Here is a 16,928-nt window from a genome sequence, read left to right as displayed (position 1 = left end):
TATGTGAAAATATCTGCGATTCCTTCCGCAACCGAGAGAAGGAAAAACTCTTGATACCTGCCTACACTTGCCGCTGCATGGACAACACCCGTGGAACCAAGTATTTAATCGTTTTATACTGTTTCCGATACATGAAACACTATATCCTGAGTAGTTTACGCTTTCGGAAATAATTAAGAAATTGTATCAGATTCAGAGGTTATAAATGGAATATCAAATGGACGACTAGTTAAACCCTGGAGTTTCACCTGAAGCTTACAAGAGTTCCTCGAAGAGTCCAACACAGGACTGGAAGTTTATCAAGGGTGTGATACAGGAAGTAGGCTACCTTTAAATCATCATGGTAAGTGCTTTGGAAAAAACTTGAAAGAACTTATTAAAATTGTTATGTAGAGTTAGTCAATCTGCAGCTGGCTCTAAATGTTGAGGTAATAATTAAAAACATGCCGCTGGCTCTAAATTTTGTTTACAAAGTTGATTGTTCGATGGGCATGGCTACAACTAGTAGGCTACAACATAGAAAAATGTTGACTAAAATAATTATTATTTATGAACATTTATTAGGCTTGAAGACATTTAAGCCATTATTTTTTCCTGTCGGAGTAAATCCCAACTCCTGGCCTAAAGAAATGGTCCAGGAAAAACTTTTGAAAAACATTTAGGTGGACAATGTTTTGCTCGCCAAATACGAAAAAACAGAACATACAATCCTATAAATAAGTTCAAAATCAATTCAAGCCTGAAAATAAAACATTTGTGAAATTTGATGTTTCTACTCTGATTTTGGAGGGGAGCTCAAATATACTCAGATATAGCCTACTGTTTATGACTTGAGTAGATACATATATTACAGATTTCAATTCTTACACTTTGTCACCTGACTAAGTTTTTGGCTAAAGTTTATTGCTTGGGGATTTGTAGAAATATGGCTTATGTCACGTTTCTTTGTTTTGTTGTAGAACTGGACCCCATATTCCTATAGTTTACCCAAAAATGAAAACTGTCATCATTTACTCAGCCAAACCTGTATGAGTTTCTTTGTGCTGTTGAACCTAAAAGAAGTTATTTTAAATAATGTTGGTAAGCATACAGTTGACGGTAGCCATGACTTCCATACAATTTTATAAAAAAAAGTACACAAAGTTTTGGGTGAACAATCCCATAATAATCCTTAATACTACATAATAATAATAATAAATAATAGCCTACTACTACTGAGCTCAAAGGCTCAGTAGTAGTTTTGTTATTGTAAGTCTTGTCAAAGTGTCAGAGGCTTTAACATTTAACGTCTTTTGAAAGCACTCCTAACAGAAAAGTATTTTATAAATGTTATTTCCTCCTATGCACATGATTACCACTGGCTCTCAGTTAATCAGTATATTCTTACAAGTATTAACTCTTTAATTAACTTGTTAACTTATTAATTCTGCTGAACACCAGTCTGTCTAACACAGTGCCGGCAAATGTTTAAAGTTGTAAGATGCATTTGAAGCTTTATTTACCGAACAGTGTGTCAGCATTTGATCCTAGGTGACCATAGAGATGTTTGAATAAATAACCTGTCCTCTTTCTCTCTCACACAGGGGAGCAAAGAGAAATATCACTGGCAGACCCAGAATGTGAAGGTCAGTGGTGTGGACGACATGGTCCTCCTCTCCAAGATCAGTGAAGAAGCCATCACTGATAACCTCAAGAAAAGATACATGGATGACTACATTTTTGTATCCTTATGTCTATAATGTACAAGAATTATTATTTTTTTTTTTTTCTGACATACTCGCATACCTTTCTAAAGTTCAGTTAGTTTTTTTTTTGGGGGGTAAAAGAATTTTTTTATTTAGCAGTGATGCACCATCACATTGATAAAGTAACAATAAAGACATAAAAATGTTACAAAATATTTCTATTATAAATACATTCTGTTATTTTGAACTTTATATTCATCAAAATAATTTGTTTTCACAAAAATATGAAATTTTCAACTTTTATAATAATTAAAAATGTTATATCAAATCAGCATATTAGAATAACTTTTGAAGACTAGAGTTCTGAAAGGCTGCTGGAAATTCAGTTTTACAATCAAAGAATATTTTAAATGTAAAATATATTACAACATAAAACTGTTATTTTAAATTGTAATAATACTTAACAATATTTAACTGTATTTTTGATCAAATAAATGGAGTCTTATTAGTATTATACTTTATTTATGGAGTCAGGTATATCATTTCTGAATATTACAGAGATTTGGGGTGGGCTAAATTGTCTTACACCAAAAAGGGAACTCTTAGCAACCATGCAGAACACCATAGCAACACCCTGGCAACTGCCCACCAGTACCCTAACATTGTGGTGGCGAGTTTTGCATTGGGAAATATCAGTGTTATTTTAGTATCATATATACTATTATCGAAACTATTATAGTTCTTATCAATAATTTTGAATTATTATTATTATATTTTTATTAATATTTTGAATATTTTATTTACATATTTTCATTTTTTTCAGATTTTTTTGTAAATGTCTACACATTTTTATTTCTGTTGAGATTATTTTAGTTCATTAAGTTAAACTAAATGAAAAAGCAGTCTTAGCAATAAAAAATTAAAATAAAAAAAATTATATTAGTTGACAAACTTGACATATATATTGTATTTCAAGCAACAAAAATATATATTTTTTAATGGTTTTAGTTTTTGCTTTGGTTAACTATAATAGCCCTAGTAAATATCTGGTTAGTTATTGTTCTTGAATTTAGTCTTATGTCAAAACTGCTTCTTGTGATCAGTGATCGCCAAGTGATCATCTTTTTTTTACAACCTACCAGTTTTTGTTTTTGCCATAACCACAACTCCTCAGACATACATTGGTCCTGTGCTGATATCAGTGAACCCTTTTAAACAGCTGCCATATTTCACAGACCGTGAGATTGAACTGTATCAGGGAGCCGTAAGTACAGCACACCTAAATACATGAATACGAAATGGAATTAAAGTTGAATAATCATTCCTGCAGAATAAGGCATTTAAACATGGCCAGACGGAGCAGAGCAATGCCATTGCATGTCCAGTCTTGCCATTGTGCTTCCAGAGACTGCCTACGGATCTGTATTTGTTAACATCTCCCTCTAGATGGCCAAATCATAGAAAGCACATATGCAAATCAGAATGTGTTACTGGTTATGGAATAATGTCACTGCCTCTATTTCATGCAAATGTGACTTTTGATTTTCCAAGACAGATGTATTAAACTGCACATGTATTCTGTCATTCCCAGGCACAGTATGAGAATCCCCCCCACATCTACGCTCTTGCCGACAATGTGTACCGCAACATGATGATTGACTCCGAGAACCAGTGTGTCATTATCAGGTCGGGGATCAAGGATCTGATGCCCTCACCATGAGGCACATTTAAAGTATTTGTGTGGCATCAAAGGTTTGCATTATATGTGATCTAAATGTGTCTGTGATACAGTGGAGAGAGTGGAGCAGGAAAGACAGTGGCAGCCAAGTACATTATGAGCTACATCTCGAAAGTCTCAGGAGGTGGTTCTAAAGTTCAGGTGAGTTTATCATCTGCTAGATCAAACTGGGAGAAACCTCAGGGGGTTTGATGAAAAGCTGATAATTCAATGAATATTCATTAAATATGAATTATAATAATTATTAATAATAAATATAAAATATAAATAAATGACAACAGTGTAAAATAAATAAATAAAATGCTTACTAAAAAACGATTACCGGTAAGTGTTTTATTTGTTGACTTGCATGTCATGTCACCATTTATTGACATCAGAGGAGGTACTTAAAACCTCAGGGAGGTACTTCAAGAAAGTATTTTATGTCAAACAGGTGTGGCTGACAAAACAGATTGTGAATCTCTGGGCTAGATGGTCATTTGCTTAAAAAGAGCCAGATTGAACTCAACCCCAAATCTATGTGAACTCATGGGTGTGGTTGTTTCTTTTGTTAATATTGCCCACATTTTGTGCTCATTGTAGGTGAAATGTTGCACCCTTGAAATCACCCAGACTGTTATCTGAGATCAGAAACGGTGATCTCAACGATGATCTCTTTGTTCCTCTGTGACATTGAACAGATCGATACCAGATCTGACTTAATATATGGAACAAACCAGGAAATATAAAATTATCATTTAAACTGCTTTTCATAGTAAAACCAAATTGAACAGTGTTTAGTGCATATCATACATAGCATACTTTAACTGTCTGTGACGTTATGTGGTTTCCTCTTTCCTCTTTTAGCATGTTAAAGACATCATTCTCCAGTCTAACCCCCTCCTTGAGGCATTTGGGAATGCCAAAACCGTCCGCAACAACAACTCCAGTCGCTTTGTAAGTCTTGCTGCAATCAGTCTCCCTCTCTCTCTCTACTCAGACTATATATACTATATACATATACATACATGTGCATGTATGTATGTGAGTGTGTGTTTATATATATATATATATATATATATATATATACACACACACACACACTCACCTAAAGGATTATTAGGAACACCTGTTCAATTTGTCATTAATGCAATTATCTAATCAACCAATCACATGGCAGTTGCATTAAGGCATTTAGGGGTGTGGTCCTGGTCAAGACAATCTCCTGAACTCCAAACTGAATGTCAGAATGGGAAAGATTTGAGCAATTTTGAGCGTGGCGTGGTTGTTGGTGCCAGATGGGTCGGTTTGAGTATTTCACAATCTGCTCAGTTCCTGGGATTTTCACGCACAACCATTTCTTGGCATTAGAAAAAATGCTGTGAAAAGTGAAAAACATCCAGTATGTTGCAGTCCTGTGGGCAAAAATGCCTTGTTTTGCCACTGTCGCCTTGCTTTTGGCTTGCTTTGAGCTTGCTCAGTTGGGGTTATTTAGTGTTTAGCAATGTTGTTGATCTGTGTTGTGCTACTTTCATGTTATCACTGTGAAGCTGCTTTGATACAATCTGTATTGTGAAAAGCGCTATATAAATAAATGTGACTTGAAAAATGTGACTTGTTGATGCTAGAGGTCAGAGGAGAATGGGCCGACTGATTCAAGCTGATAGAAGAGCAACTTTGACCGAAATAACCACTCGTTACAACTGAGGTATGCAGCAAAGCATTTTTGAAGCCACAACACGCACAACCTTGAGGCGGATGGGCTACAACAGCAGAAGACCCCACCGGATACCACTCATCTCCACTATAAATAGGAAAAAAAGGCTACAATTTGCAAGAGCTCACCAAAATTGGACAGTTGGAAACTGGAAAAATGTTGCCTGGTCTGATGAGTCTCGATTTCTGTTGAGACATTCAGATGGTGGAGTCAGAATTTGGTGTAAACAGAAAGAGAACATGGATCCATCATGCCTTGTTACCACTGTGCAGGCTGGTGGTGGTGGTGTAATGGTGTGGGGGATGTTTTCTTGGCACACTTTAGGCCTCTTAGTGCCAATTGGGCATCGTTTAAATGCCACGGCCTTCCTGAGCATTGTTCCTGACCATGTCCATCATTTTATGGCCACCATGTACCCATCCTCTGATGGCTACTTCCAGCAGGATAATGCACCACGTCATAAAGCTCGAATCATTTCACTGTATGAGTTCACTGTACAAAAATGGCCCCCACAGTCACCAGAACTCAACCCAATAGAGGATCTTTGGGATGTGGAACGGTAGCTTTGTGCCCTGGATGTGCATCCCACAACTCTCCATCAACTGCAAGATGCTATCCTATCAATATGGGCCAACATTTCTAAAGAATGCTTTCAGAATCTTGTTGAATCAATGCCATGTAGAATTAAGGCAGTTCTGAAGGCGAAATGGGGTCAAACACAGTATTAGGATGGTGTTCCTAATAATCCTTTCCGTGAGTGTGTGTGTGTGTGTGTAGATTTTAAAAAAGTAATTATTAATCTTTAATTTTAAAAGGGCATATCATTATTTTGAATTATATTGAATATAATTATGCAAATTATAAACTTGTATTGATTATTTTAATAAAAATATGTATTATAAACATCTTTTAAGAAGGAGCATATTAGCCTCTCTGCTGTTCAGTCTCTTGAATCGGTGTGCTGTCTAGTTTTGAGAATGTCATTTGGAGCATGCTGGTTCTCAACATGTCATAGCTTGTTTGCAGTTGAGTGCAGTTTGTGTGTGTGTGTAGACTGTGAAGAAGTTATAGTTCAGTAGGCTTTACTGTTCATTCCATTTTCTGCAGTGGTACTGTATGTCATCACTCATAATATGTAATAATGTCAGTGCACAAGCTTTGAGTTCACTGCATGATATGCTTATTTCATACCTCAGGGAAAATACTTTGAAATACAGTTCAGCCGAGGAGGAGAACCTGATGGTGGAAAGATCTCCAACTTCCTCCTGGAAAAATCCAGAGTAGTGTCTCAAAACCATGGGGAAAGGAATTTCCATATATACTACCAGGTAAAGCTGTAAAACACGTCCGAGAAAAGGTCATTGATGTGTAATGCAAGTTGGCAAACTGTTGTGTGTCATGTTAGGAGTCAGGAGGACAGTATGATTTCAAGGCCAATTGTGTATTGTATTGTGTCATACTAGTAGCTTATGCTATTTAATCAGGGCTTATTGAAGATTTGAGATTTTTTAAATTGCACAAAAGTCCTGTATGTTGTTGACACGACTGGTTTATTTCCAATGTTTCCATGTCAGCTTTTGCAAGGAGCCACCAAGGAGCAGAGAGAGAATTTAGGCGTCACAACCCCTGATTACTACTTCTACTTAAACCAGTCTAACACCTACACCGTGGAGGAAGTCAATGACAAGAAGGAGTTTGGAGACACAATGGTGGGTGTATCCTAATACAAACCATCTGGTTGTGTTCCTGCCATTCAGTATAAACAATCGCATAATGATAAATGATAAATATTAAATTTTTAGGCTGCCATGTCTGTGGTCGGCCTGTCTCTGGATGCACAGGATACTGTGCTGCAGATTGTGGCGGCAATCCTCCATCTTGGAAACATCACTTTTAGAGAGGAGGGCAACTATGCTGTGGTGGAGAGTGAAGACTGTGAGTTTATGCTTGCATTTATTCATTTCGCTGGTCTGTGTATATCATTCCATTTAGTACAAAACAAGAAATAATTGTACATGGATAAATATCTTGCCTAATTTAATTATTTCACTTTCACTCTGCTGTAGTCCTGGCATTCCCGTCGTACCTTTTGGGAATCAATCAGGATGGTCTAAAGAACAAACTGACCAGTCGCATCATGGACAGCAAGTGGGGTGGCAAGACGGAGACTATTTCGGTCACCTTAAACACAGAGCAGGCCTCATTCACTCGGGACGCCCTGTCTAAAGCACTGTATTCTAGGCTCTTTGACTACTTGGTTGATGTAAGTCAATCTGCTAGATTCAAATTACCAAATTGTTTTTACGCATGGTATATACTACTGTTCAAAAGCTTGGGGTTAGTAAGATTTTTTTTTTGTTCAAAGAAATTAATTTAATTATATTTTAAAATGTATTAAAATAGAAAGGTTTTTTTTGTATTGTAATATTTCTCAGTATTACTGTTTTACTGTGTTTGCTCAAATAAATGCAGCCATGGGAAGTGTAAAAGACTTCTTTGAAAAACAAAATATTATACTGACCCCAAACGTTTTGGTAGAGTATATGTCTCAAAAAGCAAAAGAAAATTCATTTTGAATTAGTTTCTGCTTTCATTCGCAGGTCATAAACAAGGCAATGCAGAAAGACCGTGAGGATTTAAACATTGGAGTTCTGGACATCTATGGCTTTGAAATCTTTCAGGTGAATTTAGTTGTATTTTCTAAATGCATCTCTTTTTCTTTTATTTTTACTCGCATTAATTTAAAATGCCTTTTCCTCTCCAGAAAAATGGATTTGAACAATTTTGCATTAACTTTGTGAATGAAAAACTGCAGCAGATTTTTATTGAGCTCACACTAAAAGCGGAGCAGGTGAGAATAATGATTTTTAAAAAGCCAATACTAAAAGGCCTCTATAAAAGTGCTTGCTGATGTTTTCCGCTATTTCTTTTGCAGGAAGAGTATGTGCAGGAGGGAATCAAATGGACCCCCATTGAGTACTTTAACAACAAAGTCGTATGTGATTTAATTGAGTCCAAAGTGGTGAGTTTACACTTTTAGGGTTTTCTGCATCATGCATAACAACACCCATTCGACTAATGGCATCTAATGGGCACCTTCAATAACCCAGAATCCTATTGGCATCATGAGCATCTTGGATGACGTGTGTGCCACCATGCATGCAAAAGGAGAAGGCGCAGACCAGACTCTGCTGCAAAAACTGCAGTCACAAATTGGCACCCATGAGCATTTTAACAGCTGGAACAAAGGTTTCATAGTGCACCACTATGCAGGCAAGGTAAGAGACACTTTTCAAATGTTCAAATAGAGCTCTATAAATTGGTAAATGTCTATTTAGCAAACATCTTTAGCGAAATAAAATTTCAAACTCAGGAATAAATGGTAAACATGATCAGGCTGTATAAAATGCATCCTTTTGATGATTGGAAGTAGTGTGGTTTAGTGGCCTTTTCGGGTCCTAAGATATGTACTGTACCTGACCAGAATTTACCCCAATCACTTCTTAACCTAATCTAACCAGACAGGCAAAAAATCATTTTTTAAAAAGACAAACCCGACCCAAGACAGACCCAATAAAATGAGATCAGTCGAGACTCGATGGTAATATGTAGCCCATCTTTCAACCTTATTTGTAGATGAAATTCATTCTCCTGTGTTTTACTTCAGTACTTTACTTGATAAGGCATGTTGTCTCGTAATGTAGCCAATTCTTTGTGTATGTCAAAAAATGTAGGAGAATGTTTTCGTTTGCACACATTTTTTTAGTTTGAGGAACTATTATGTTATGGTTCAATTATAGTTTGTTTGATTTAGTTAATTAGTGTGGCATTAACTGCATTTAGATGGCTTTCCATAATCAATATCTGCCAACGTTACATAATTTTTCCACTTGGATGAGCACAAACTTTGTTGCACCAAAGTTAATATTAATAAACAAATCTCCTCAATTACTCTATCGAATGCAGAGTTTAGTGATTTGCACATAGAAAGAATGCATAGTTTTAAATAATTTGGGCGTGCTCGGGTCCATTAGGTAAAGAATTGATTTAAAATTACTCAAGACTGCTAATACCAGACCGGTGTCCGAGGGACTCTCGGGTCAGACAGACCTCTAGTTTTTCAGATGGGGAAGTGGACTCATGTGGAACTCTTGGATGGCTACAACACTGCCCCCTATAGATGCAGTGTGTGCATCTCATAGCTTTTAGTTTTTACTTATTAAACATACTGATTGAATCTCTTATTTCAAATTTGTTTGTCTTTATGGTTTTCATAAAACTGTAATAATTTATCAAATTATTCTGTGGCCCAGCACGTAACAGAGAACAAGCAGTTTGGAGAATGGATGGATTGAAATACAAACTGAATATAGATGTGTTTTAGATTGCTTTCAGCAAGTAGAGTCACACTGATATTGATTCTCTTCTTGGTGAGAGTAATCAGAGCCCTTATTTCCAGGTGTCTTACGATGTGAGCGGCTTCTGTGAGAGGAACAGGGATGTGCTGTTCAATGACATCATCGAGCTCATGCAGAGCAGTGAGTTGTAAGTGGTTATTTGGCTTTTTTTAGCCCATGTCAGCTGAAGCTTTTTAAAAGCCCCTAATGCACTCATGCACCGATGCAGAATATCTGCAGTTCAGCTGTAATTTTTTAATGAAATAAGAAGTCACATTAATAAATCATAAAATCCATATGGTGTCGCATTTCTATAGAGAATGATGAGTTCATTTTGTAAGAGATATTATGTGGTGTATTACTTCAGTAGAATCAGCTCTGGTTATGTCTTCCATGTGCTGGTAAAAAAAGATGTTTGAAATGATTAATCCCCTTTTCTGGTCATCTCCATAGCGCCTTCATCAAAGATCTGTTCCCAGAGAACCTTGAGGCTGAGAAAAGGGGCCGTCCCACCACTGCAGGTTCAAAGATTAAGGTGAAATAACTGATTTACGAAATAAAGAAATGCACGCTTAAACTGAACTAGAAACATTCCTGCCATTTGATTTACTGTAAAAAAATGCAAGTGCTTTTCGGCCTATGTATACTTTGTATAATAGCACAAAACTAGGGCTGTCAAACGATTAATCGCATCCAAAATAAAAGTTTGTTTTTATGTAATATATGTGGGTGCACTGTGTATAATTATTTTGTGTATATATATATATATATATATATATATATAAATACACACACATGCATGTATATTTAAGCTTTTTTATTTATATATAAAATATTTATATTTAATATAAATTATATATAAATCTATAGACAGTATATACATGAAAATATTTCTTAAATATATACAAGCATGTGTGTGTATTTACATGTATATCAAATAATTATACACAGTGCACCCACATATATTATGTAAATACAAACTTTTATTTTGGATGCGATTAATCACGATTAATCGTTTGACAGCCCTTACACAAAACTAATACTTTTTCCTAATGCTATTGTTTATTTTCTGTCTGATTTCTCTTCTCCCCTTACAGAAACAAGCAAATAATCTTGTCCAGACGTTAATGAAATGCACCCCTCACTATATTCGATGCATCAAGCCCAACGAGACAAAAAAGGCTCGCGACTGGGAGGAAAGCCGCGTCAAACACCAGGTGGAATATCTTGGACTGCGAGAGAACATCCGCGTGCGCAGGGCCGGCTATGCCTTCCGACGTGTCTTCAAGAAATTCCTGCATAGGTAAAATCACCACTTAATAATACCTGTTAAGATGCCAAATGCTGTATAGTTGCACACTCACACTATAAAATGTAATGTATTATAATCAACTGTCCTATTATGTTTGCTCAGATATGCAATCTTGACCAAAGAATCATGGCCCCAGTGGCGTGGAGATGAGAAACAGGGTGTCCTACACCTTTTAAAATCTGTCAACATGGACTCTGACCAGTACCAGCTGGGCAAGACAAAAATCTTCATCAAGGCCCCAGAATCTGTATGTATCATACCACGGTCACACTAGAATTTGAGCACGCGAAATTTCTACGGACACTGCAATGGTTACAAAATGACATCACACTCGTCGAAATTTAACAAATGATATATTATAAATAAGCTCCACTTTACTGCAATACTGCAAATTAAAAATGTCATTCTTTTAATTCAAGAGCCCCTGTCATAGCATTTGAAATGTTCCAAAAACAGTTTAACATGCATGCAAGGATAAACACTTTATTTGTCTTATAATATGCATTTATTTTTAACTGATTTGCTCACCGACTCCCAAATGATTCGTACAACGACTCATTTTTCCAAACCACTCCTTTGTGTGACGCTAATTGGTGGTGATTGGTCAGATGACAGACCCAGTCAGTTATTGTTTGTTAGCATAACGCATAAACATATTGATAAAGCAGTACTACAAGACGCTCTATTCTTTATGACAACTCCAATAACAGCGACAAACATTTCACATATTTAAAAAAAATTTACATTGGAGACCTAGAAGCTGCGCTGAGCATAACTTACACACACACACATACGCTGAACTATCTTTGCATTGTAGAACACAGCGTCTTCTCGACATGATGCTATGATGAAGTATTTGAATGTGTAGACTTCAAGTTTACACTTCCGTCTGCGCGCGCAGTAACTGGGCGCGGCCAATATGTTTCTACGTCACGATGTAACAGCTAATGACTCGTTTCAAAAACAATTCATTTCATAGACTCAGAGTCGACTCTCACTTTTGAAAGACAATAACTTTATATACGGTGCACTTTCAGATATAAATCTTTGCAGGATGTTTTCATTCCCTTAGAGCTATATTTCACACTACATGAACAGTCATTTTCAAAAATCCATGATAGGGGCTCTTTAATTCAGCTAAAATCTCACTCTGTTGTATATCAATCTGCTATTGATCACACGTCTTCGCGTGATACAAATTTACAGGGTTCCAGTTCAACAAACTTGAAATTTGGTACACAGCCAAATGCAAAACTTTGTCGCTTGAGTGTGCGTTTCCTGTCTCCCACATTTGCATGCGTATATGAATGCAAGTCAATGGCACGAAAAGTGTAGTGTGACCACCCGTTTAGTTAGTAACTTGAAAGTATTAATGTGAACATATAATTTCACAGTTGTGACTTGATGTGATGTTTTCAATAATCTAATTCATTAAATGAACATTTGAGGTCATGTTGTCTTCTTGTGTTGCCATTGTTACTGTTTATTTTCGTCATGGACAAATTGAATTACTTCTCTGTTTGGCTCCTTAAATGCATTCCTCTTGCGTTGTGCAAAAGATTTATTGTAATTCAGTCATATTAGGACAATATTCTTCAGCTGTTGTTCAAATGGCTTCTTGTGTGGCTATTTCCCCAAAACATTGTTTATATAGAATTGGCTTTGTACGTTCACACACACACTTATCCCAGTTATTTTGGTCATTTCATGGTTGTCTTTGCATTTTGTTGATATTCTGAAATCACAGTGATAATAATGAACAATAAGTATGACATGTCGATCTACAGTTGTTCCTGCTGGAGGAAATGAGGGAAAGAAAATACAACGGATATGCTCGGGTAATCCAACAAGCCTGGCGCAAACACATCGCTGTGCGCAAGTATGTTCGCATGCGAGAGGAAGGTGAGCGTTTCACTTTAATACCTGTATAATAATCATTTAGACATTTTTTATATATATGAAGAGTTCAGATGCAAAAGCCTCTAAATGCCATTTGAAATTTTCTTCTTTAATGATGATTTTTATCAAACTTGTATATTTAAGTTTAGTAATTTCACTTAAATAACAATTAATAGGTAATTATCATTGCAATTTAAGTGAAATCACTGAACTTAAATATACAAGCTTGATAAAAATGACCATTCTAGAAGGAAATTTCAAATGGCACTTAGAGGCTTTTGCATCTGAACTCTTCATATAGACGACTAAGTTTGTGCCCTGATCTCATTGTTCCTCTGTGACAATCAATAGGCCTTGGGAAAGAAATCAGATGAAATTGATGTTAAAATCACATTGCTTCTTTACTGATTCCAGCCTCTGACCTCCTGTTGAACAAGAAGGAGAGACGAAAGAACAGTCTGAACCGAAATTTCATGGGAGACTACATCGGCACGGACAACCACCCGGAGATTCGACAGTTCGTGGGTCGCAGGGAGAGGATCGACTTTGCTGACGTGGTGGTCAAATACGACCGCAGATTTAAGGTATGACTCAAAGTCATTTAACGCACTGAAACTCATGGATCACTTCCTCTGTAACTCTCAAGTATTTTGTGCTAGTTTACTGAAGCTGCTCAGCAACAGATGTTTTGTTCTGCACATTGGACAATCCCATACTCACATGCTGTGTCAACACCCACAGACTGTCAAGCGTGACCTCATTCTCACCCCTAAGTTCCTCTATCTGGTTGGACGTGAGAAGGTGAAACAGGGTCCTGAGAAAGGCCAGATCCAGGAGGTCTTGAAGAGGAAGATCGAGGTGGAGAAGATCCAGTCTGTCTCTCTTAGGTACTTGATCATGCAGTATGCTTGATAACCTTTTGGACTTGAGTCTTCTCCCTACATTACAGCTTCAATATGCCTAATAAATCATACAACTACAGCAGAATGAAAAATCTGAATGTTTTCAAACACTTGAGTAAGCATTTAAGCAAGGTTTTTTTGTCATTGTTTGGACTTGCATGATGATGATGGGTGGATCTCTTTCCTCAGCACACTACAGGATGACCTCTTCATACTGCACGAGGATCAATACGACAGTGTGCTGCAGTCTGTCTTTAAAACAGAGTTCCTCAGTCTGCTGTACAAGCGCTATGAGGAAAAAACGCGGAAAAAGTTGCCGCTCAAGTTCAACAACCTGTGAGCAATGTTTCCCTCACTGTGAAATTTACCATGTATTACATCATCATACTCAGAAAAAGTATCATGTGCCTATGTTGGTCTTGTAATTCTAACATTCAGCATATTTCTCACTCAGACTTGAATTTAAGGTGAAGAAAGGGGGATGGGGTCCGTTTGCATCTGCTGGCTCTCGACAGATCCAGTTTCAGCTGGGTCAGGGGGACGATGCAGTCCTGAAGCCGAGCAGCAAGGCCTTGACTGTCAGTATTGGCCCCGGTCTGCCTAAAAACACAAGTGAGTCTGAAATTCTGTATTTTAGTAAAACTAGTTTAGTGGCTTACAGTACCACACCAAACTGAAAATTCATCATTTACTCACCCTCAAGTTGTTCCAAACTCGAATGGATTTCTTTTTTCTGCTGAACACAAAGGAAGATATTTTGAAGAATGTCGGTAATCAAACAGTTGAATGGGCCCCATTGACTTTCATTGTTTTTTGTTTTTTTTTCTTCCTGTGCTATGGAAGTCAGTGTAGCCCATAAACTGTTTGGTTACCCATATTCTTCAAATATCTTTTTTTGTGGTCAGGTCAGCGGAAGAAAGAAACTCACACAGGTTTGGAACAATTACGAGGGTGAGTAAATGATGACAGAATTTTCATTTTTGTGTGGACTAACCCTTTAACCTCTTATAGATTGTGTGCTGTCCATTTAGTCATGTTTGCAAAATGTTTTAAAATAGCTTTATGGGCCATATAATCACTGTGGTTTTACACCATTGATAACTTTTTTGCAGACCATTTAGAGATTGTAAATATAAATTATAATAATAATAATATATATATATATATATATATATATATATATATATATTTGGGTTTGTATGATTTTGTAATGTTTGTGAAATAAGTATGTTATGCTGACCAAGGCTACATTTTTATTAAATCAAAAATACAGTAAATCAGTGTGAAATATTATTACAATTTAAAGTAACTGTATATATATATATATATATATATATATATATATATATTTTATTTTTATTTTTTTTGTGGAAACTGATACATTTTTTTTGTAACATATTTACAGGACCCACTCGGCGTGACAACCGAAAGAGCAGGCACATGGGGAACCAGAATCGCAATGTAGGCCAGTATTCACGTGGTAGGACCAGAGTTTTACATATTTCACTAAAATTGCTACTAAACTATTTTATAAATGGTTTTAAAATGTTTTAAAATGCTTGTAATTTCAGAGGCTCCAAAGTCTGTTGGTCGAGGAAGAGGAACTCAAGGGCAGCCCGCCATTAGGAACTCTCTGCTCCGTCAGCAGTCCAGTATGGATCAGCCCACCCTTCCCCGACTCCAGGGATCTCGCCGCAGTCAGCTCGAGAGTCAGATCCAAAGCGATATGGGCTTCATGAAAGTTCCTGATCAAGGCGTGGCAGGGTGAGATGATGGATCATATGACAGCAGGAAGCTCCAATAAAAGCAATCATTAGTATTTTAGACTCCAGCCTTCAGCTGGAACTAGTTTTCATAGATAAGTATATGACAGGCAATCATGTATATGACACAAATAAGTTAATAATAGTAACTCAAACATTTTTGGGGGAAATAAATTCTCTCACAGGTTAATTATATATGTATATATTTTTTTTCAATTTTAGTTTAGTTTTTTCAGAGATAACTTAATTTTTTTTTTACATCTGTTATTAGTTAGTAGTGCATCTATACATCTACATCTATTATTATACAGTTAGTAGTGTTTCTGGTTATTTCAGTTTTTCAAAGAAAGTAATCGCTCTTTTCTCTCAGGATGCAACGCAGACGATCGAAAGAGTACAAGCCTGTTCCAGGGTCAGGGCTACCCAAACCCAAACCCAAACCCCGCACCCCACAATGCAGAGCACTTTACGCTTATGATGCTCAAGACACTGATGAGCTCAGCTTTCAACCAGATGAAATCATAGAACTCCTTAGTGAAGGTAATCTATTTTATACCATTTAAAAGTTAACGTTATACAGGGTATATTGGGTAAGTGAATTCTGCGCTAACCCAAGATGTGCTGTCTTTCCAGACCCCTCGGGTTGGTGGAATGGTCGTATTCGAGGAAAGGAAGGCATGTTTCCTGGCAACTATGTTGAGAAGATTTAAACTCGCATGCTATTGGACAAAATGTGATTCATTACAGAAATTAGATCAAGAGGAACAAAGCATCAGCATTAAATCAAAGCAGCTTGGTGCCAAGTCAAGTGGATAGATGTTTACTGCAAAAGGTGCCACTCAATAGGATCCTTCTTTATACCCGATGAACTTTTTATAGAAAGTAGAAAGATTAATTTTTTATAGAAAGTTATTTTAGACATAAATGTTGAAGAAAAACTATAACTTTGTTTCACTATTGGTTTTTAAATGTGTCTTTGGAGAATAGAATGGATAAATCAATATTTTAATGTACTGTATTTTACTGAAGTTGTATTTTTAAAGATCCAAATGCTACTTTTTTTACAGATATTGTGCAATTGTATAAAATCAGAAAAGCTGTTTTCAGATACTTCTTGAACGAAAATAAAATGGAACACTTTTTTGTTTAATTTTTCCTTTGTAAACTTCATTACAATTGTTTTAAAAGCCTGTTAGTGTATTTGACAAATGGATTTTTTTTCCCTTTATAAACAAAATTGCTAATGAAGCAGAAAGATGGAGTGGGACATATTAAAGAGTTCATTGCCTTTTTAAAGAAAAAAAAAAAATTTTGCTTTTTAGTTACATCACAGCCTTGCCATAATGTGCTACTTTCTAGTCAGTTGCAAGTGTAATTGGAGATAGGGACTTATTATTGTAGTAAGCATTTGATTGGACAAAAATCTGTTTAGTGCAGGATGAATCCTAAATGATAAATATTTTTGTTTTCAAAAGTGAAACTTTTATTAGTACACTAGAGTATAGTTGGTCTTAAAGCCTTTAAGTTAAAGGTAAT

The 16,928-nt window shown here is 36.3% G+C and overlaps 1 protein-coding gene across 1 annotated transcript; it reads left to right on the top strand.

The window, feature by feature from the left end:
* The first annotated feature begins 21 nt into the window (after positions 1 to 21).
* Positions 22 to 16,542, top strand: myo1eb (myosin IEb). The gene is made up of 27 exons (XM_039652997.2): positions 22 to 343; positions 1,584 to 1,721; positions 2,860 to 2,949; positions 3,277 to 3,371; positions 3,477 to 3,564; positions 4,270 to 4,359; positions 6,316 to 6,447; positions 6,694 to 6,828; positions 6,922 to 7,054; positions 7,186 to 7,382; positions 7,720 to 7,800; positions 7,884 to 7,970; positions 8,055 to 8,141; positions 8,230 to 8,397; positions 9,579 to 9,664; positions 9,970 to 10,051; positions 10,614 to 10,819; positions 10,931 to 11,075; positions 12,616 to 12,730; positions 13,142 to 13,311; positions 13,469 to 13,614; positions 13,819 to 13,965; positions 14,084 to 14,241; positions 15,035 to 15,109; positions 15,201 to 15,393; positions 15,763 to 15,932; positions 16,026 to 16,542. The coding sequence occupies exons 1-27, from the start codon at positions 341 to 343 to the stop codon at positions 16,100 to 16,102; spliced, it is 3,294 nt and encodes a 1,097-aa protein (XP_039508931.1). The 5' UTR covers positions 22 to 340; the 3' UTR covers positions 16,103 to 16,542.
* Positions 16,543 to 16,928: the final 386 nt, after the last annotated feature.

This window comes from Pimephales promelas, chromosome 12, assembly GCF_988280905.1.
Source record: "Pimephales promelas chromosome 12, fPimPro1.hap1.1, whole genome shotgun sequence".
Lineage (NCBI taxonomy): Eukaryota > Metazoa > Chordata > Actinopteri > Cypriniformes > Leuciscidae > Pimephales > Pimephales promelas.
Note: the sequence above shows the minus strand (reverse complement) of the source record. Positions and strands in the feature narration are given on the sequence as shown.